Source organism: Zea mays, chromosome 4 (assembly GCF_902167145.1).
Source record: "Zea mays cultivar B73 chromosome 4, Zm-B73-REFERENCE-NAM-5.0, whole genome shotgun sequence".
Classification (NCBI taxonomy): domain Eukaryota; kingdom Viridiplantae; phylum Streptophyta; class Magnoliopsida; order Poales; family Poaceae; genus Zea; species Zea mays.
In genome coordinates, this window is record NC_050099.1 from 81,538,983 (window position 1) to 81,561,176 (window position 22,194).

The 22,194-nt window shown below is 46.8% G+C and overlaps 2 protein-coding genes across 3 annotated transcripts; both read left to right on the forward strand.

Moving 5' to 3' along the window:
* Positions 1-10,026: 10,026 nt before the first annotated feature.
* Positions 10,027-12,430, forward strand: LOC103653439 (probable dolichyl pyrophosphate Man9GlcNAc2 alpha-1,3-glucosyltransferase). Of its 2 annotated transcripts, none has more exons than XM_020551850.3 (4): positions 10,027-10,534; positions 11,222-11,429; positions 11,545-11,652; positions 12,177-12,430. In XM_020551850.3, the coding sequence occupies exons 2-4, from the start codon at positions 11,364-11,366 to the stop codon at positions 12,282-12,284; spliced, it is 282 nt and encodes a 93-aa protein (XP_020407439.1). In that variant the 5' UTR covers positions 10,027-10,534; positions 11,222-11,363; the 3' UTR covers positions 12,285-12,430. The 2 variants fall into 2 exon arrangements, with proteins under 2 accessions (XP_020407439.1, XP_008678565.1); XM_008680343.4 differs by having other exon boundaries at positions 10,048-10,534; positions 11,269-11,429.
* A 4,106-nt stretch (positions 12,431-16,536) lies between these two features.
* Positions 16,537-18,500, forward strand: LOC100279427 (uncharacterized). The gene is given in 2 exon segments (NM_001152436.1): positions 16,537-17,530; positions 17,707-18,500. Coding segments are annotated over 2 exon segments (1,599 nt in total). The 5' UTR covers positions 16,537-16,546; the 3' UTR covers positions 18,322-18,500.
* The last annotated feature ends 3,694 nt before the right edge of the window (positions 18,501-22,194 follow it).

Here is a 22,194-nt window from a genome sequence, read left to right on the forward strand (position 1 = left end):
TTGGTACTTAAATTTCATTTACTATGCAATTGTTGGCTCTTGAGATATGCATGTGGTACTGCACTTAGGGGGAGTATTCACAACTCAATTCATTCATGAAACCTCTAGAGCAAAATCCAAATGCAAATCTCGCCATTTGCCTATTTTCTCTAAAAATTATCTAGCCTATGGCACAATATTTTGAAAAATATGAAAGAATATGTGAGGGTACCAATACCTGTCCCAACAGGTGTTCTTTTGTGTGCTTATAAGTTGGGATTTGGTTTGGTTCAAAATTTCCTAGAAAAATTCAAAATTCCCTCTGTCTGGGTACACTAGACAGTCTGGTGTGCACCGAACACTGCACTGCGCACTGTCCGGTGCATCGGCTGAGCGCTCACAGATCTGTTCCTATGCTGCCCTGTAGGGTGGTTCACCGGACAACTACTGTGCGGTGTCTGGTGTGCACCGGACAGGCACTGTAGACTGTCCGGTGTGCCCATAACTCGTTTTTAAAAAACTTTTCCCTGCCTGAGCTCGAGGCAGGCTCATTTCATCCTAGTAGCCACCTCTCTCTATCTCTATCCTCCTCTCGACGATCTCCCTCTCGCCGCCGGCGATCACCGGCGGGGTGCTCCAGCAAAGCTCCTCCAACCCCTGCTTCCCCCTCTCTCCCTCTGGTGAGCACCTCCTCTTCTTCCGTCTCTCTATTCTTCCATTCCAATGAGAAGCAATCAGCCCACTCCTCCCACCTTTTGAAAATCTCTCAAAAACCTTATGAAATCTGTGAATCCTAGTGGTTGTGTGTGTGCCTAGTGCTCCATGAGTTCCCCTGCAAGTATTGAGCTCCCTAGGGAGGGTTTCAACCTCTAAATCAGCCATTTCACTCTCAATTCAAAACCCCGCAGCTAGGTGCTCGATGAAATGCCCAAACCAGTCAAAATAGATCAAATTGACCCCAACTTTTTCCAACACACTCCTACCACTTCCAGTAACACTCTCGCCAAATTTCACGCCTATCTGATATCCTAGACACCTGTTACACCACCTCTCTACCTTTGTAGTGAACCTTTCTGAGCCGAGTGCCAAAAATTCATTTTCTTCGCCAAACCTCAAACCAAGCACACACTTCACTCCTATTCACTCATATATACCTATCTGTGAAGTATCGACTCAATTCCAAGTCATTTCATGCCTCATTTCGAATTTCAAACTCTCTATGGCACAATTCATCGTTCAAACGACGTTCTCGCGTCGTTTGACCTATGTTTCTCTAAATCACTCAGTTTTTGTGTCATAACTCTGTGTATGTATTTATTCACATTTCATATACTTATGACTATGTGACTAATACGTGCTCACCTCCTCTTTCATTTCATTGATATCGCCTGCTCGCTTGCACGTCTCCTATCCTGCCTAGATCTTTTCTCTCTTGAGAAGTTCCCAGGTAGTTATCACTCTATTTGAAACCTTATCTACTCCTCTCTACTCTCGCTTATCTTTTCACTCTACCTTGCAGCAGTGAGGTCAGGATGGTGCGGACGAAGAATGTCACACCATCAGGGGGAGGAGACAACGAGGACACTCCTCACCACTTCAGACAGGTCAAAGGCAAGATAGTCTATCTTGAGCAGAAGGAGGGCAGGAAGAAGAGGAGTATGGATAGAGCCGCACGTGCAGCACTTGCAGCGGCAGCAACAGCAGATCAGGCTGAGCAGGGAGGCCAGCTCTAGATTTCCTCTGATCAGATTGCCTAACGAGTTCGTCGCCTCGCGTCTCGGCCTCGCTCCACTGCTTCCCCCACTCCTTCCGCCATAGTCTCCACTCCGCCTCCCACTTCACCAGCTTCTGTCGCATCCGAGCCATCCACCACGCCTGTTGTGTCCACCACCTCCACCACTCCAGCTTCCACTGCTCCCGCTCCCACTTCTGCTCCACCCATTCCTCCACCTCGCTTCAGGGAGCGTGATGAGACTGAGGTGAGAGCGCTTGCTTTTGATCCGCATCTGCTTGATCTTCAGCGAGCCACTGCAACCCGTGTATGTTGGTTCAGACACATACCCGTGGAGTCTTGGTTGCTAGCCCAGAGGGACCCAGCAGTTGTGCCACTCATCAGCACCAGGACTCAGGAGTCCTTCTTCAGGGAACAGTTGTGAGCTCAGATTGCTTTGAGGGTGCACCGACTTTTGGATCTCCCTACGTTTCTATCAGCCGCCGGTGCCAAGTTAGAGGGTCACCTCTCTTATCTGCCAGGTTTGCTTTGACTTCTGACCTCTAGTGGCAGATACATTGAGGAGTGGGTCAGAGTATTCTATGCCACAATTTGGATAGACCCTGATCATCAGTGGCTGAGGTTCCGCTTTGAGCGCGAGGATGTCACTCTGCATGCCACTCAGATCAGACAACTCTTTGGATTTCTTGAGTCAACGACCAGGCTCCACAGCTTGTGCTACGGCACGTTAGATCCACCCCGTCACACTCACGGCGGAGTTGCACTAGCTACAGCCCACGTCGTTGCCCTGTTCAGACCTCCGTTCACAGATGGGTCGTGACGTTCTCCTGCCGACTTCACTCTTGCAGTGAAGTTTCTTTATAAGTTGATGAGACAGACTTTGCTACCCAGGATGGGATACAGGGAGGCCACCACACATATTCAGCTCTGGCTACTTGGTGCCTTGATCTCTCACTCATAGTTTGACGTCGTTGATTTTCTTATCTGTGAGGTCGAGGATACAGTGTTGGATGGTCTCCGTGCTCCCCGTCGGCTGCCATATGCTCACTACCTCTGTCACATCTTTGCAAAGCTAATCAGGCCTCCTCAGTTCCAAGCCACCCTCGAGGCCTCTCGCCTTCAGTTTGGCTTCTATCGCCTAGCTCCTGAGGACCTAGTTCCAGCGCTAGATCTAGTAGCAAATATCAGGGCTGAGGATGAGGCTATCAGACAGTTCGAGGCTCAGGGTGCCATTGCAGATTCTTCTTCCAATGATGATGAGGACCTAGGGATCCCGCCACCGCCTCCTGTGCCACCTCGTTCCCATGATCACGAGGCTAGTAGTTCTAGTGCTGCTCCTGCTGCCCCTCCAGCTATTGACCCTGCCCTAGCTGCTATTCTTTAGTCTCTTACTCAGCAGTAGGCTCATCTGGCAGAAGAGCAGGCCTGCTAGGCAGCTATTCAGTGGCAGATGTCCGAGTGGATGCTATCGATGTTTTAGACTATTTAGGACCGCCAGGACACCCTCCAGCAGTAGCTCCTTGTAGACAGGGCAGAGCATCGGGCATTCATGACGCATATTCTCTAGCACATTGGTGTTTAGCTTCCACAAGTGCAGTCTGCTCTTTCTCCAGCGATTCAGGCTGTTGTGGTTCCCGCTCTTCAGTCAGGACCCCCGCTCCACTCTCTTGGTCCTTCTATCTCTCTTCTTAGGCCGGTCACCTTGGACTTCACAACACCGATCATCAGACCCGTCAGCGCTCAGCCGCCAGTGCCACCAGCATCTACTGTTACCACTACTACCGTGGCGGTGTTCGTGACTGCTCCAGCTCTGCCGGATCCTGCACCGCAGCCTATGTCATAGTTAGTACCATCTCCAGCTTCTACTACAAATCCTACATCCGAGACTGACTTCGATCCTCAGCTTGCGTTTGCACTTCTGCCTCAACCGTGACCTGATGCGCCTTCGCCTCCTCCTTCCTCTTCTGGTCTGTAGGTTCGGGTAACCCTTTTGGTGTTTGATGCCAAAGGGGGAGAGATATGAGTTGTGAGAGCTAGGGGAGTTAGGGAGTTAGTTGAGAGTGCCTTTGATATTTTGATGTAATATATATGCTTGATATTTTCTGTACTAGATCCACTTTTGTATGACGCTTAACTCACAAACTCTATGATATGCTCTCGATGTTTGTTAATGACTGTGTGTGTATTATGTTTTCACCTATGATGTTATCACCAGTCGTTCAGTTCTTGTTCACAGATTTCATTTCATTCTTATAGAACAAGAAACTTACATTGTGTATGCGCTTATACTTACTATTTTATTACACGAATTTTTCTGCCAAAATTTGTTGAGTATAACTAACCATCTTCTCTATTCGAAGAAAAACAAACAAACTACTCTCACACTCCTGTAGGGTTGTCATCAATCACCAAAAAGAGGGAGATTGAAAGCATCTAGGCCCCTAGTTGGTTTTAGTGATTAATGATAACATTAGATTATATGTGACTAACGTGTGTTTTGCAGAGCAAATGGTAAGTTAGGTCACATTACAGGAAGTTGTGCTACAACGGTGAAAAGAATCCCTGAGATCAGAACTTGAAGCGGCGGCTGAAAAGACGAATCAAAAGATGAAGGTCTTCATATTTCGAGTGTTGAAGGAGTTGCAGACACTTGGTATAGAATTGGTCTTCTATTTTTATTTATTTGTACTATAAAGAGGGGTTGTGGATGAGTAGTTTGACCAAGAGATTTCTAGTGTAGTGTTGGTGCATATTCACACTCACATCTAGTGCTAGGTGTCACTCTATAACACACTCACAAGTTAGAATGGAAACGGTTTAGAAAAACCAAAGGAAAAAGGAATTAGGGTTTCTGTCTTAGGGGCACCGGACTGTCCGGTGCGCCCCCTGATAGTGGGGCCATCCAGCCCTAGGGACAGCGCCTCTACCCCCGAGAAAACCCGAGAGCAACGATTTGAGAAGTTGAATTTTATTGGTCACACCGGACTATCAGGTGTGCACCGGACAGTACTGTTCACTGTCTTGTGTGCTGTCAGCCCAACGGCTAGCTGTTAGAACTAGCTGTTGGATCCGACCGTTGGCGCATCGAACTGTCTGGTGCGGTCATGCGCAGAACAGCCAGGTAACGACTAGTTTGGTGGGTGGGGCTATTTATACCCCCTCCACCTACCTCATTGAGTGTCTTGCTGCCCACATAAAGCTCACACATTGCTAGAGCATTGCAAGCACCACAAAGCCTAGTGAGGTGATTAGAAATTCTTAATCCCATGTTAGGACCTCATTAGTGCAAGTGAGAGCCACCTAGAGCACACACCACATGCATTAGGCTTCTCTTGGTCAAGTGAAAGTCTATGGCTTGTTACAATTGGTGATCGGCATCACCTATACAGCTTGGTGACGTTTGGAGCGCGGTGATCACCCCGGAGGATTTGTTGGTGACCCGGCTAAAGATTGTACGCGGTCGTGAGGGGTCCACCGCGCCGGAGTGGCAAATGATCACCTCATAGTGAGCACTTGGTTCTTGCGAGGACCAAGGGGGAGCGATACCCTTTCACGGGTGCTCCAACGAGGACTAGGGAATAGTGCCGACTCTTCAATACCTCGGCAAAAAATTGGAGGAGTCTTCTCAACCTTGCTTTACATTCCTTATTTAATTTGAGCATTTCACTTTGTTCAATTGCCTAGCAAGTATTTGAAGTAATGACTTAGGGTTGTTGTTTTTCTAGTAGTATTTACTTATTGTTAGTAGTTGGGTGAAGTTGGGCTCTTGCTTAGGGTTTAATATTTGTTGAATTTTTAGAAAATCCCAATTCAACCCCCCCTCTTGGGCATCATGATCATTTCAGGCAGCAACACCGTCTAGTGGAGGTAGATGAGGCAGCAAAATTGTATTTTTATTTGCAAATGTAGCAACAATATACTAATTTATTGTATTTTTATAGGGCGTTCTGGACAAAGAAAGCTTGTGCCTTAAAACATGAGGATACAAGAAGTTGGAGTGGTTGTGTGAAGGCTTTTGAACTGCTTGAAGCATTAGTGTAGTTGTGGTGCTTTTGTGACTGGTCAGCTATGGAGTGATGTAGTTGTGGGCTTTTGAACTATAGCTGTAGTGATGTGAAACATTAGTGTAGTTGTGGGCTTTTCAACTGCTTGAAGCTAGAGTGATTTCGCTGTGGTGCTTTTGTGACTGATCAACTCTGGAGCTTTTGTGAATGATCAACTCTAGAGCTTTTGTGAATGATCTAGCTAGCTATATGTAAAGCTAGTTGTGAATGATATTATAATTATGGTGCTTTTGTGAATATATCTAATTGTAGTGCTTGTGTTTATGTGATGGATTTATGATTGTGGTTTACTGATCAACTGTGTATGTCTTTGTGATTATGTGTATAAAAATATGTGGTTTGTGGTGCTTTTGTATATATAATTATCTGTATATTATTATTAATAACAATTGTAAATAGAGCGACTTTCGGTTGGTTGCTAAATTTATAGAATGTCAACTAACGGTTGGTTGCTATCAATACAGCAACCAACAGTTGGTCGCTAAATGTACAACTTCAGCAACCGATGATCGGTCGCAAAAAAATGTCGGTCGCTAAAGCCTTTAGTGGCGACACTTATAGCGACCATCCTTATGGGTCGCTAAAAGTCTTTAGCGACCAACCGTAGGTCGCTGAAGGTGCTTTTAGCAACCAAACCGTAGGTCACTGTAAATCAACCGTCGTGTAGTGCTAGCGGAGAGAAGATATCAGGTGCGGGACCACATCAACAGGCGTTGGGCAAGGAGGAGATATTGGACACGAACTGGCAACCTCAAGCGCAGGGCGGTGAAGGCTGAGTGAAGGGCGTTGGGCAGGGAACGGGAGAGGCACAAGGCATGGGAAACATGAGAGGGACAGGACTGGGAACAGGACAGGAGCCACTTAGAGCCAATTGTTTTCTCCGTTTTCCCTCCAAAAATAGTTTCGGCTTCTAAGTACTCTTTATTGGGAGTTGTTTTTTGGTGTTGTTTGGAAGGGCTCCTAAAGGAGCAGGAGCTAGTTTGGGAGCTCTTATTTTGTTCTGCAAGCCTCTGTAACTCTAAAGGCTAGTTTGGGAGTCATAAAACCGGAGAGGATTGAAGGGATTAGAATCGTCTTCTTATTCAACCTCTACTAACTATTAAGACGATAGTGTAGACCACATTCGTGCCTCCGCCTCCCCCCTCGCCATCCCCCCGCCTACCCCCGCGACCGTCCCCGCGAATGTCGCCCCTGCACCCACCCCGCGATGCAATCCCCACCCCCCGATGCCCGCGCATCGCGCGCGCCTGCTACATAGCCATGAGAGTGAGGGAGGCATAGAGACCAGGGAGCGGTGGGAGCGTGAGAGATCAACGGCGACGACGGCAGGGCGGGGACCAACATCGTCTTCAAGCCCCCGCTTGCCTTCCTCCTCCTCCTCTTCAGCGACGACCACCACCTCGCCACCATTGCCGTTGTAGGAAGCGAAGGTGGATCCGGCGCCCTCTGCCCCCATCCCCTTCTTCGCTGCATCTCCGCAATGGCGTCGGGCTCCTCTCACCCCCAAATTGACCAGGTAAAACCCTAACTCATGCCCCAAATCCGCCCCCGATATCCTCGCGCACGGCGTAGGCCTACCGCCGTGACCTCGCCGAGTTTGGCACCGGCCTGCGCCGCAAGACCGAGGTGCTCCGCGAGGCCGTCGCCCGGGCCGTGCGGGACCTGCCGTCTTCCGCGCACGTGCTAGACAGACTCGCGCAACTCTGTCCCCACCGTAGATCTCGCCATGCTAGAGCACACCTCGGGCCGCAGCTCCGTGCCCCCGCTCCGCCTCTGTCTCCCTCCCACGTCTCCCGTTGTGCCCCTATCCTCGACGCCTTTCCTCTGTCCACCTGAGATGTCGCGCGCGATGCCCACCTGAGACGATGCCCTCTAGCCCGCTCACTACTCCTGCCGCCGCACACCCACTCCTCCCGCCCTCTCATCGCATTCTCCACTATTTGGTTTTCGCATCGCCTTCCAAATCCAAAAGACCCAAGCCCTAGCTGTAGCCGCCCCTAAGGTCATCGAGATGTCTCAGCGCGGTGAGACGGGCAGTGGAGACCGGCGGCCGCATCGGCGTCGTCCGCGCGATCAAGGGGTACATCGATGCCATTGCCGACATCCTCCACGACCACATGGTGAGATTGCTCCCCTCCCCTTTGCTAGAACTCCCACTAGGCTTCCCCTTATGCTTGCCCAAATCCGAACACAGGGCAGGTCTAGGGCACGAATTGAACATGGTTCTATTTTAGCTTGGGAGTCTGTCAGTCATCTACGACACGCGATATGCTTCAATCGACTTCGCCAACCACTGCACACCGCAGGGGGAGGAGAGATGAAGTGGGGACTGGCAGCCGTCATGGCTTCCACGACGACTGTTGCGCGGTTAGACCGTTTTAATCATTGTGTGCTACTGTTTTGTATTTTTTAGGAAGCAGCATCCACATTGTTTTATTTTCCATTTGTGTCATGCAATGCTATTAATTTGAGTTTTCAGGAATATCATTCTTGTGTTCAAATTAATTTGTGGCACATGTATCTATTTGGTGCAGTGATTTCTCGGGGGATAAATGCAGGAGAAGTGAGGAAACTGCAGGATACAAGGATTTACAGTTGCAATTGCCTTCTAAATCAGATTTACAGCCACCAGCTACACCGATGGCTGTCATGCCCTCCAGAGAGACAGCAAGGTGCATCACCTTCCATGATATAATTGAATGAGTGCTACTTGCAGCTGTCATATCTTATTATTATGTTTCATACGTGTAGGACAATATTGCAGAACACGGACACAATGCAGCCAAGCATGTAGCCTCATTAATCAGTGTAGATACGCCTAAAGTCGGCCGTGACATACAGCAACGCACGACCAAGAAAAGGTTAGTATAGCTTATCAAATCAGCCTTAAGTTAATTCATTTTACTCCCTTGACATTGTATACTTATATACCAGAGCGTTCGATCTGTTAGAGCTCATTCATCGCCGATAAAAAGGCTATGAAGAAATTGTTTGTAAGTCAACTTGAATGTAAAGACACTCCTGATGAGCCCAGGTATGTACTTCCTTACTGATAAACAATTAGCAGATTGCAATCGCCAATTGTTATGTTCAATAAACATATATACATCTACTACGGTTGAACTTCTACATTCCAAATTAGAGGCTCTAGAATTTATAAAACGGAACTAGGAAAGGAATACTCTCTTCTAAAAAACATACATGTGCGTATGTAGATAACTTCATCTAACATCACAAAGTGTCACCTTAACACAAAGAATTAAAAGCTCTGTCAAAGTTTACGATACTATACATCCCAGCTCCTCAAGCTATTGTTATTTTTGGCTAGATTGACTGGACTGCTAGATGGTTAGATTCAGATCAACTCTGAATTGATTTTGATGTATATCAAAAAGGGCTTTGTTGTATGTATATAGAATTTTTCGAATATGAACTAGCTCAGGCATTTAAGAGTCTTGTTCAAATGTTTAGATATTTCAGCCATTGCACAATCTGGTAGTCTTCAGGCCATTACCTGTGTTGTATAGTCATACCAACCACTGCACACTCAACCAGCCTTTTGAACATTTTTGTACGTATAAATGGAGCAGAATAGTAACGCATTTGTCTTGATGCTAACAAATAGCGATCGTCGAGTAGCTACCAAAACAATATTATTGGTTCTTTTTATGTGAGCATAGATAATAACTTTAAGAAAATATGTCTAATGATGGGAAAATATGTCTTTGACAAAAATGACTTCTACCCTAGACAACACACTTGGGTTGTTGGTTTTAGTAATATCTTCATTTTTTGCATTATATTTTAAGAATAGCAAATTTCTTAAATTATATTATAAATGCGGAGCATTTCATCAAAAGGCCTATAACTTAAAATTTTAAGTATCACCTGATGACAGAAAGGTGTGCCACATTCCATGTACCTAGCAGATTATGTGTTTAGTTGTGGCCCAGAAACCAAATCATTTGTAGCTTCATCCCACTCTTTAACACGCTCATTTTCATCTATATAAGAGATCCCCTCTCGCTTGAATTTTACGAAACCTCAAGGTTTTTCAGCATTGAAAACTTGTGTTGGTTGGCTAGATGACTTTTTTGTTTTGTACTTCCTGCATACCAAAATGACCAGAAGTCTGACCCAGAAACCATTTGCAATAAAGTCAATCAATATTTTTCAGAAGGATAAAATTAACTTCCATCACCAAATTTAGGTGTTACAATACATATCCCTACTACCCTATATGACGGTACTGTGGGCATCCGCAGTAGCCTCACCATGCCCCCGCTAAGGCCGCAGCCCCGGCACCGCCCGCCCTCCCCCCGTGCACATCTCGTCATGCCTGCGTGCATCTCCGGCCATGTCTAGGCCGTGTCCACATGCCGCAGCCCCGGCACCTACCTCCCTTCCCCCACCCCCGCACCCGCACGCCCAACCTTCCGTCCTCGGCTGCGGCCAGGGTGGAAGCCGTGGAGGTGGACGAAATCCAAGCCGAAACCACCAGCCCCTTACATCCTAGGCGCTCTCTTACCATCCTCGACAGTCTCTTCCCATCGGTGGCCCTTCAATCCCCCATCTAGCCGGTGCTACATATTAATCCAAAGGGAACGTCTCCAACATCTTCTAGGTTGAGCTCAACGAACAGTCTATCAATCCCCCCATTTGGGCAGACATTGATGACGACGACGAGGATTACATCGCCACCACTGAACCGTCGCAACCCTGTCTGGATTTGGTTGAGCTCCTCGCCGCTTTTCAGGAGGTTTGCTTTCCCCCACCTTCTCTATATGCCTTGTGGTTTGGTTGTGGGAAAACGTATCTATATTAACAACGTACACTTTGAAGGCTATCTGATCGCCACAGCAGGATCCAAATAATCTCAGAATATTAGGTAAGAAACATTAGGCCAGTTCTTGGTTAGTAAGGCTGCGTTTGGTTTCATACGGACTATAGAATCTTGAGTTTGCGCTTGATTTCCAAAAATTAGTACCAATCAGGAAGTACAGAAGTAGTAGTTTAATCAAGGCGCACTTGATTTCCAAATGTTCTTGTTTAATCAAGGCACACTTGATTACCAATCAGCAAGTACATAAGTATTACCAATCAGTAAGATTGACCGGTTGTGTGATTTGGTTAGTAAGGAGCACTTCATTTCCCAAAATCAGTACCAATCAGCAAGTAGATACTGAATATTGTACTGATACTGAATCAGCACTTGAATATTCTACTGAATATTCTCGTTTCTATACTGAATGTTCTTGTTTCCTTTTCTACTGATACTGAATCTCTTATCATTCCAGCACATAAGTAGTAGTTAATGTATTTGCTCTGATTCCATATGATTGAAATTGTCAAAATCACAGAAATGTTATTTTTTTGATGATAAATCTATGATGTTGTCCTTGCCTAGAAATCTAAATATTTTGGTACATTTGGGAAATTTTGAAAGTTTATTTGCTAGGAGGTTGCTGATGCGGTGGACGGTGTTGTCATCAGATCTGTTGGTGTTCTTCCCAGCTGCTTTGTGGTTTGTGTGGGCATACATGAAACTTGGAGTCGGTATTAATTGAGAGGAGAGACGGGAGGGGTGGATGTGGCTGCTAGCCATGGTCCTGATCAGTCCTTGCTTGGTATTGATTGATCATGGCCATTTTCAGGTGAGTTTTACTGCACTAATAATGTGTGTGATTTAGGTGGGGCAAGTGCGTGGACCAGCAGAGTCCTTTGTGTTGCATTTTGTTTGTATGCTGACAACTAGGTGTTGTATTGCAGTATAATTGCATTAGCCTTGGACTTACGCTTGGAGCAATTGCTGGTGTTTTGTCGAGGAATGAGCTCGTCGCTGCAGCTCTCTTCACTCTTGCAATCAATCACAAACAGGTTTGCCTCATGTTTAGAAAATTGTGTTCATTCAGTCATTCATAAGCTTTGTTACCATACATGTACAATCAATCATCCTAGAGAATGCTATGTTTCTCTAAGCCCATGTGTTTCCAATTACACAATGTGAAATAGTAGTTCTTATGGTGGATACTTCCTTATTTAGATCAGGATATTGTCACTCTGAATACAAAGTAGACCCTATGATCCAACTGGAAATCATGTCAACGACCAACCAAATTGTTAATTTTATTCTTTACCTTTATGGTACATCAGGGGGCTAAAAATGATGTGACATCTGTAATTTAGTTTCAGTGCTATTTTTTGTGTACAACTTGATATGTATCTGAAATTAATTTCTTTTTTGAAGTGATTTCCAAACTTGACACTGTCAACGTGAATCATTCTTATTCTTTCAGTAGTCACTACAAATAGCTTCAACCATGGAGGCCTTGCGTTTTTTTCTTCCTCATTTATTGTTAAAGCGAGGTTCTTAACTGTGCTAACTTAGTGCTTTTTTTCAGGTGGATAGAATTCTGGACAAAGAAAATTTTATATTGGAAGAACTTCTTGATGAGGATGAAATTAATCAGGAGTGCAAAGCACTGAACTCAATACTCATAAACTTGTAATTTTCTTATTTATTTCTGTGATATGAGAAGCATATTAAATCTACTGATGGAACTTACATTAGTATTTGTTTTTTTGTGGGTTGTCTTATTATAACTTCACTTGTGACTTCTGATACATATAGTGGAGTGGTTGTGGCGTCAAATGAAATGCCTATTAGAGAATAAAAATAATAGTCAATAATATGCTTATATGATATAAATTTTTATGCACTTATCGTTCCTGCAAAGGTCCTCATATGCACATGAAATTGTACTTTAGTAAACTCTATATTTGATTATTGGTACTGTTCTATATATAGTCTGTATTATCTGCAAAGAGTTGCACTTTTTTCTTTGGGCCAAAATGTGTTACTACCTCTACTCACTTTTACATGACGTTTCAGAAAACAAAAGAATACAGAAAACTGAATTCACTTCAATCATTCTGTCTGAAACAGTTTCTGCTCTATTTGAGACTTACTTTCGCATTCTGAAGCATAGATGACCACTTCCAATTCAAGGTCTATCTTTGGTTTCTTTTGTTGTGTCATAACTAATGATTCCTTTCTAGAATTGTTTTTGGTGATGTTGTGGTTATCAGAAATAGAATGATTGAAGCATAGATGACCACTTGCATTAACAATGGGTTCTGTTGTTTGCTTCAGCAGGCGACATCACATAAGAAAATTTTGATTAATCTTTGTTTTCTTGCAGAATGACCATGATCCATCAAAGTTATTAGCTGAGACACCCTACAAACTTCTTTGTTTCCTGGTTGCTAATGGCGCTCATGTTGATGCAAATTGAAAATACAAAAGCATTACCATGTAGTAGGAGAGAAATGTATTACCCGCACAACCGTCGTTTGCTTCACCCTCGCGAGTGAGGAATGACTAGTTGGAGGTGTAGACTTTGCTCCGGCGATGGAACCAGCGGCAAATCCGTGGACGATAAGGTTGTTCGTGGCTGGATTGGAGGCGGGCGAGCGTGGTTGTTCGCGGCATGCGCAGAATGGATGTTGGCGATGTCGCTGTGATGTGTGCAGGGGGAGGCCGCAGCTTGATTAGAGACAGGCAGGCGCGGTTGTTTGCGGCATGCACGGCTGGTTGGTGTGGTCGCGGTTTTCGCGGAGGGCAAGTGCGGAGGGAGGCGGGGGAGTAGGATTTAGAGCATACCAAACCTCCGCCATAGGCAATCAACAGCTTGCTCGTGCTTGCGACGGCGGATTGCTCGGGCCCGTGGCCAACGGACTGCGGCGATGTTTGCGGCGAGCGGGCGCGTGGAGGGCGCGCGGTTGTTTGCGGCGGGCGGGCGCGCGGTTGTTTGTGGCGGTCGCGACATGTGCAGGTGTTTCTACGGCTTGCTCGGGATTGTGGCGGGGTTGCGGCCAACGGACTGCGGCGGCGTTTGCGGGCGGGCGGATTGCGACGAGCTCACGGCGTGGTGTGCGCGGGCGGGCATTATAGCGAGGCAGGCAGTTTCCGTCGGGGATTGCGGCGGGGTTTGCGTTGTTCGCGGCGTGGTTTGCGGAGGCGGGCGGATTGCGACGGCGTTGGCAGCGTTGGCGGCGTGGTTTGCGGAGGTGTTTGGAAGCGCAGCGGGGTTTGCGGGCGGAGGAGGGGGCGGTCTACAGTACTAACTTAATAGTTACAGTTACACTGGTTGCTGTTCTTGGATTTGAAATTTCTATTGGAGTTGCTATCTAGAACCCTGGATAGCATGCTGTGGTAAGAGCAGCTGATGATAAGATAATATATGTTGCTCATGTAAAGGACAAGTGTAGAACAAAAAGGTCTCGACTTATAGTGAGTTCGTTTTCCCACTGTTCTGTAATCTTTCAGTTGGTTTGACCACGGTTGAAGAATCTGATACTGCTACTGAGACATAAGGCATGCAAATTAACAAGACATACAAGCGCGAAACAATGTGCTGATGGGGCACAAGTGTAACACATGCTCAGGTCTTAACATGTTTGGCTTCCAAGCAAACTTTCTCCAGACCCCCGAGAAAATATAAGATCTGATCAAATATTTGTCAATGCTCATCCCAGCGTATTTCCGTTGCAACGCACGGGCACGCACCTAGTTTTAAATAAGAACTGAATTCTAGACTCTTAAATTTCTTCGATTTTATGGCTTTCAAACTAGCACTAAATGAATTACATTCGGTAATTAGGTAATAAAAAACAGGGAACATAATAATAAATGGAAAGCATTTCTTCGTGGCTGCTCTTTTGGATGTTTGTACTCACCTCGCCCTTGACGTATGGCGCGGTACGGCTCTTCCAAGAGAAGGAAAATCCCCAGTGTTGACTGTTAACTACCGACAACGTAGTACTCGCGGTCGATCGAGTTGTCGGGGCTGTTTCGAGTCCGTTAAAGGCCTGTTTGTTTTAATCTCTATTCATATTAATTAGAAGGAATTAAGTAGATTTATACTAGTAGAAAAGAGATCTAAATCTGTGGTACCTGTAAATTTTCACTGCCGGATACTGAAACATTGACAGTGGAATCGCTAGCACTGACGACACTGAAAACGCCAATGCAAATTGCTCTATAAATACTACTATAGAGCTTCTCTTTTAATAGTGTTAAATTCCCAGCAAGTCAATTTTTTTATTTTCTCCAATTCCTTCAAATCAATATATGTGACATTTTCAATTAGGCTAACTACAACAATCTCATCTATTTTTGGAGACTTATTTCCTACTTTGCCTACCCACAGAAAATATGTCTTCTATTTGCCTACAGTTATCTTCAGCAATAATAACCATCTGAATACCCATATAAATAAAAAATACTATTTTTTTATTTTTCATCCCATCAAGACCCGCTTTCTCTCTCTTCTCTCACTCACACCACACAGAATGAGTTTTAGAGGAGAAAACTCATATTTAGGTTCCCTCCCTCTTTACATCCAAAACATGCATTGCCTTTGAGTCACCTGGTGGAGAGGTATAGGTGTCACTATAATGCTTACCGAGTACCTATTTTTGAATTTAGGTATCTACTCAGGTGCTCTATTGGAGTTAGCTTTAGGATAGCTAAATCTAGAGGATGTTTTAGATGTCAACTAGACGGATCACTACTGGAATCCGGCTCTTTGCCGAGTACTTTTTGTCAGGCACTCGACAAAGACGTCTTTGTCGAGTGCCGCACTCGGCAAAGTCGTGCTCTCGGTAACGATCGTGTTTATCGAGAGCATGACTCTCGGCACAGAAATACACTCGACGAACTGTGACGCTCGGCAAAGAGCCATCAGCAGCCGTCTATAGCTGACGGCTGTTATCTTTGCCGAGTTCCGAGATTTGGCACTCGGTAAAGAAGTCGTTACCGATGTATTGTTCGCCGAGCTCTCTTTGCCGAGTGTCACACTCAGCAAAGTTTTTGTCGGGTGTTTTTCAGGCTTTACCGAGTGCTTCAGTCACTCGGCATAGCGCTCGATTACGGTAGTGGATTAAATATAAGTAAATTGTAAATTATAAAACTAATTATATATTTCTTACCTAATTTATGAGACAAAGTTATCGTTCTTAGTTAATGTATATATGTTTTATTTATAATTTGCTACCGTAAAAACACGATAAGTTTGACAGATTTATCATACGAAGACAACACATCTAGTGTACAAAGGATTAAGATGCGAACATGCTAATATTAGATTCTACCTATCGAGTCCACCATCTACATCTGAATGTAATCCCATGTCAGGACGGTGTCCTATTTTGTTTTGCGAAAACATAGGGATTCTTTAGAAAATAGTTTAAAGAGAGAAGCTAAGTTAAGATTGTACTCGGTCATAGACGTACGGTGGATCCAATGAATAGGACTTAATATTAACATGTTACCTCCCTGATTCTTAATTATTACAGTACTAGATATGTTGTCTCTTATGAATTAGTCATGTTTTATACGGAGTATAATTAGTTGTATAATTAATTTATGTTTAGTCTTTATAACTAATATTCAAAATCTAGACTAAATTTTAGTCCGAGATTATAGAATCTGGATTAATAAAAAGTTCTGTAAGACCTCTATTTCAAACTCCAACCTGTGACCGTTTCGCGCAGCGCGAGTTGGCATTTGCACCGTTCGAGTTCGATCGATTCCCGGACAGCGCCAAACGTCATCCGTTGCGTCTGCAATATTAATCTTGGCCTTAGTGGCGTCGTATCTGTGACTGTGATCGCTCGTCGCTTTGCTTGAGAGGGTCCCGGTGTGCTTGTATATATGTGTGCCACGCCACGCCATGCAGGATGACAGCACGCATAGGACGAACTACCGATGCAAGCTGCGATCGATCAGTCACCGCATCTCCGGTTCCGCGCAGGCATGGACGACAAGTCCTGCTACGTGGCAACCGGCCTCTCCCTGGCGGCCATCCTCCTCGTCCTCCACCGCCTCGTGGTCCGTGCTGGCGGCAAGGGGAACGCCGCCGCGCGGCGGCTGCCTCCTAGCCCTCCCGCCGTCCCGTTCCTCGGGCACCTCCACCTGCTAGCGTCGGAGTGCCCTCTCCACTCGTCGCTGGCCCGCCTCGCGGCGCGCCACGGCCCCGTGCTCTCGCTGCGCCTGGGCTCCCGCGCCGCCGTGGTGGTGTCGTCGCCGGAGTGCGCCGAGGCGTGCTTCACGGAGCACGACGTGGCGTTCGCCAACCGCCCCAGGCTGACCTCGCAGGCGCTGGCCTCCTTCGGCGGCGCCGCGCTGGCCGTGTCCAGCTACGGGCCCTACTGGCGCAACCTCCGGCGCGTGGCCGCCGTGCGCCTCCTCTCCACGCACCGCGTGGCGTGCATGTGCCCCGTCATCTCGGCCGAGGTGCGCGCCATGCTGCGCCGGGTGGGGCGCGCGGCCGAGGCGGCGGGGCGCGTCCAGCTCAAGGCCAGTCTGTTCGAGCTCTCCCTCAGCGTGCTCATGGAGACCATCGCGCAGACCAAGACGTCGCGCGCCGACGACGCGGACGACGCCGTGTCGCCCGAGGCGCACGAGTTCCGGCGGATCGTCGACGAGATCCTGCCCTACCTCGGCGCCACCAACCTGTGGGACTACCTGCCGCTCCTGCGGCGGTTCGACGTGCTCGGGGTGAGGAACAAGATCAGGGACGTTGTCGGCAGGAGGGACGCCTTCCTGCAGCGGCTCATCGACGCGGAGCGGCGGAGGCTGGACGGCGACGGCGACGGCGACGAGAAGAAGAGCATGATCGCCGTGATGCTCTCGCTGCAGAAGTCGGAGCCGGACGTGTACACGGACACCATGATCATGGCACTGTGCGGGGTGAGTCAGTCCGTCGCCAGCTAGAGCCATCTTTTGTTTTTCTTCTCCATTATTGTGGCCATAACCGCCATCAATTCCATACGTAACTGAGACGTTGACTGACTGTCTGTCGTTTTCTGCTCTAACAAACCTATCCATCCCTGGCTGTGATTGAAACCAAAAAAAAAAAAAAAAAGAACTTGTTTACAGCCGGAACGGAGACGACGTCGTCCACGATAGAATGGGCCATGTCGCTGCTGCTGAACCACCCGGAGGCGCTGAAGAAGGCCGAGGCAGAGATCGAGGCGGCCGTGGGCGCGTCCCGCCTCATCACCATGGACGACGTGCCGGGGCTGGGCTACCTGCAGTGCGTCATCAACGAGACGCTGCGCCTGTACCCGGTGGCCCCGCTGCTGCTGCCGCACGAGTCGGCGGCGGACTGCACGGTCGGCGGCTACGACGTGCCCCGCGGCACGCTGCTGTTCGTCAACGCGTACGCCATCCACAGGGACCCGGCGGCGTGGGAGGAGCCGGACGAGTTCAGGCCGGAGCGGTTCCGCGACGGCAAGGCCGAGGGCCGGCTGATGCTGCCGTTCGGGATGGGACGGCGCAGGTGCCCCGGGGAGACGCTCGCTCTGCGGACCGCCGGCCTCGTGCTCGCCACGCTCATCCAGTGCTTCCACTGGGACAGAATCGATGGCGCTGAGATCGACATGACCGAGAGCGGCGGGCTCACCATGCCCCGGGCCGTCCCGTTGGAGGCCACCTGCAAGCCTCGCGAAGCCATGCGTCATGTTCTTCAGCAGCTCTGATTGGTCTATGTGCTAAACATTCTCATCCCTATTCTCTCTTGTGTGTGTGGCAGTACGAACAGCACGTGCTAGCTAAATAAGCTGCGAGCAATAGCTATCCGCGTAACAGTATGGTTCGTCTAAGTTGTTATCTTTCAAAAGTTATCTAGTACTATAAACAAATTGTTCGTGTCTTGTTCATTCGTCTGTCTCTTATGTTATTTTGTCACACACCCTGTCCGCCTTCTATCCCAGTCATTGTCTCATAAAATATGTTATATCTTTGTCCAATTGTTCTAATCCTTTACTCAAAAACTATGTTATATATACAATACTCCGTCCGTCTCGAAATATAGTTATTTCTAGACTAATTTTTCCGTCCATATTTATTCAAATAATAATAAACATAGATATACATAAAAACAATATTCTCATATATTACTCAACGAATATATGATTAGTCTAAAACAAATTATATTATGAGATAGATAGATTATTTTTTTTTCTGACACACTCTACCTTGTCCCTCGTCCTCGTCCTCACTCTGCTCCATCCTTCTTAACTTTTTTTTTGGCAATTTCATGTATGCCACTGAACGAGACGGTTCGATTCATATAAAGTTTACTGTAAATCATATACAGCTTCTTTTTTTCTTCCTTCGTGAACCACACTTCTATCAAATGGGCATCAACTCCCCGACTAGCACCGTTAGTTCCGAGTATCACACAAGGAATTGTCTAAAAAACCCAACATGTGTACAAATATTGTATTGAATATGTCAGCTTTTAAACAATATTAAATGAAAAAGGTTCAACTACTAAGATTTAGGCTATGTTTGATTCCTTTAGTCACCAGACTCTGTTTGGCAACAATATTTCTTAAGACCATGGTTTTATAATACTATACTGCGCAATTGTCATGACAAAAACGTAGTTTTGGTCAACTCTAAAAATATTATGGTTTTAAAAAACGTTGTTTGGATACAACATTGTAAACCATAGTATAAGCCAAAGTTAGTCATGCCATGGAAACTTTGGGTTGGAGTGAAGTTTCCATTACTCTAAAAATATCATTTTATTAAGTTTTAAAAACATAGTATTCAGGATTGCAACTAAACACTTATGAAATACTACGCTATTACTAAAAACCATGGTATTGCCTAGAAACTATAAAAAATACTTTACTAAAAACCATAGTATTCAGAATTTGTTTGCTTACATCCACAAATTCAGGTGTTACTCCTCTTTTCTTTTCTCTCTTGATCCTCATTTCCTTTTTCCCTTTAGAAGGAGAGTTATTATTTTCTTTGAAGGTGTAATTATGTTGTAGTAGGCAAAACCCCAAATAATTATATTGTAGTAGGCTGAACCCAAACTTTACTTTTTCTTGATGCATATGCTTGGGATGTTTGTTTTGAATTTGTGGCGTATTTGGATTTGAACCCCAAAAGAAAAATAAAAAAAGAGAAGGGAAATCAGAATTCAGAATAAAAAGAAAAGGGAAAGAAGCCCAAGAGCTCCGCCCCACCGGCCTTTCGGCCCACCCGGCTCATCCCAATGCACCCGCGCTCTTCCCCTTCTCTCTCGCTGACAGTTAGGCCCACTCTGGCGGTGCCACCTCGCTCGCCCACACGCCCGCTCTCCCCCCTCTCTCTCTCTATGCTGTGGGCCCACCCAGTTGGCGCCTGTTGCCCGCACGCCACGCCGACCTGCTAACACCCCAACCCCACCAGCCAGCCCCGTCGCCTCCAATCGTCCGCTCGCGCGCCTCGCACACACACTGAGGACTCCACGCCCACTGAAAGGGAAATAGGGTTTAACCTTTTCCTATAAATAATTTTGGTGGTTGAATGCCCAACACAAATAATTGGACTAATTAGTTTGCTCTAGATTATATATTCTACAGGTGCATAAAGGTTCAACACAAACCAATAAAAAGATTAAAGAAAGGGTTCAAAAAGAAAGGAGCAAAGAAACCGAAGAGTACCCTAGTCTGGCACACCGGACTGTCCGGTGTGCCACCGGACAGTGTTCGGTGCACCAGGACCGTACAAGTCCAAACTCGCCACCTTCGAGTTTCTGGGGCAGCGCTCCGCTATAATTCACCGGACTGTCCGGTGCACCAAGCGGAGCAACGGCTACCAGTGCAACGGTCGACTGCACAGTGCCCCTGACAGCGCTACAGTTCGCGGCAGAAGTCAGGCAGAGGTCAGAGGCGCACCGGACAATGAACAGTGTCTGTCCGGTGCGTCACCGGATTGTCCGGTGACACCAGAAGTCAGCGCTCCAACGGTTGACCGTGTCAGAATCCTAACGGTTGGGTGACGTGGCTGGCGCACCGGACAGTGTCCGGTGGCGCACCGGACTGTCCGGTGCGCCCATCGACAACAGCCACCTCCAACGGTCTCACTCCAACCATCCAATCATTCATCACTCTCCATTCAATACAACAGCAAAGTGCAACACTCCAAGACACAAGTCAAAGCCACCGATCCGATCAAAGTCTCCAATTCAATTCTAGTGCATTAGGACTTGTGAGAGGATTGCTTGTGTTTCTTGTTGCTCTTGTTTGCTTGGCTTGGCTTTCTTTTCTTTCTCACTTCTTACTCTCAAGCCTTGTAAGCGAAGCAAGAGACACCAATTGTGTGGTGGTCCTTGCGGGGTCTAAGTGACCCGTGAAATCAAGGAAGAAAGCTCACTTGGTCTAAGTGACCGTTTGAGAGAGGGAAAGGGTTGAAGAGACCCGGTCTTTGTGACCACCTCAACGGGGACTAGGTTCTTTAGAACCGAACCTTGGTAAAACAAATCACCGTGTTCATACGCTTCACTTCTTGGTTGATTTGTTTTCCCCTCTCTCCCGGACTTGTTATTCGTTATAACGCTAACCCCGACTTGTAGTGTGTGTTTAAAGTTATAATTTTCAGATTCCTCCTATCCACCCCCTCTAGGCGACTTTCAATTGGTATCAGAGCTCGGTACTTCATTAGAGTCTAACCACTTGAAGTGATGTCGGGAGGATCCACCAAGAGGGAGATGGAAACGGGCACAAGCCACAGGAAGGCTCCATCAAAGGAGTCTGGTGCCAAAGGAAGGGAGGAATCACCTCCACGAGTCAAGTTGCATCGGAGCGGCGACAAGAAGAAGAAGATGAAGAAAGTGATCTACTACGAGACCGATTCTTCGTCGTCATCCACCTCCGGCTCCGACGCGGCGTCTGTCACTTCTAAGCGCCATGAGCGCAAGAAGTTTAGTAAGATCCCCTTACGCTATCCCCGCATTTCTAATCGTGCTCCTTTACTTTCCGTTCCATTAGGCAAACCACCATTTTTTATGGTGAGGATTATTGCATGTGGAGTGATAAAATGAGGCATCACCTAACCTTACTCCACGCAAGCATATGGGACATTGTTGAGTTTGGAGCGCAGGTACCTACCGTAGGGGACGAGGGCTACGACCCGGACGAGGTCGCCCAAATCCGGCACTTCAACTCCCAAGCCACTACTATACGCCTCGCCTCTCTATGTCGATAGGAGTATAATAAAGTGCAAGGGTTGAAGAGCACCAAGGATATTTGGGACGTGCTCAAGACCTCGCACGAGGGAGATGAGGTGACAAAGATCACCAAACGGGAGACGATTGAGGGGGAGCTCGGTTGTTTCATCCTCAACCAAGGAGAGGAGCCACAAGCTATGTACACTTGGCTCAAGACCTTGGTAAATCAAGTGCGCAACCTCGGGAGCACCAAATGGGATGACCATGAAATGGTCAAGGTTATTCTAAGATCACTCGTTTTTCGCAATCCTACACAAGTTCAATTAATACGTGGTGATCCTAGATATAAGCTAATGTCTCCCGAGGAGGTTATATGAAAGTTTGTGAGCTTTGAATTAATGAT

Excerpts from the sequence above, each read along its gene's own strand:
- LOC103653439 (XM_020551850.3), top strand. The coding sequence starts at position 11,364 with ATGTGGCTGCTAGCCATGGTCCTGATCAGTCCTTGCTTGGTATTGATT. Across the intron at positions 11,430-11,544 it reads TTGATCATGGCCATTTTCAG|TATAATTGCATTAGCCTTGG; the intron begins GTGAGTTTTACT and ends GTTGTATTGCAG. Across the intron at positions 11,653-12,176 it reads TTGCAATCAATCACAAACAG|GTGGATAGAATTCTGGACAA; the intron begins GTTTGCCTCATG and ends GCTTTTTTTCAG.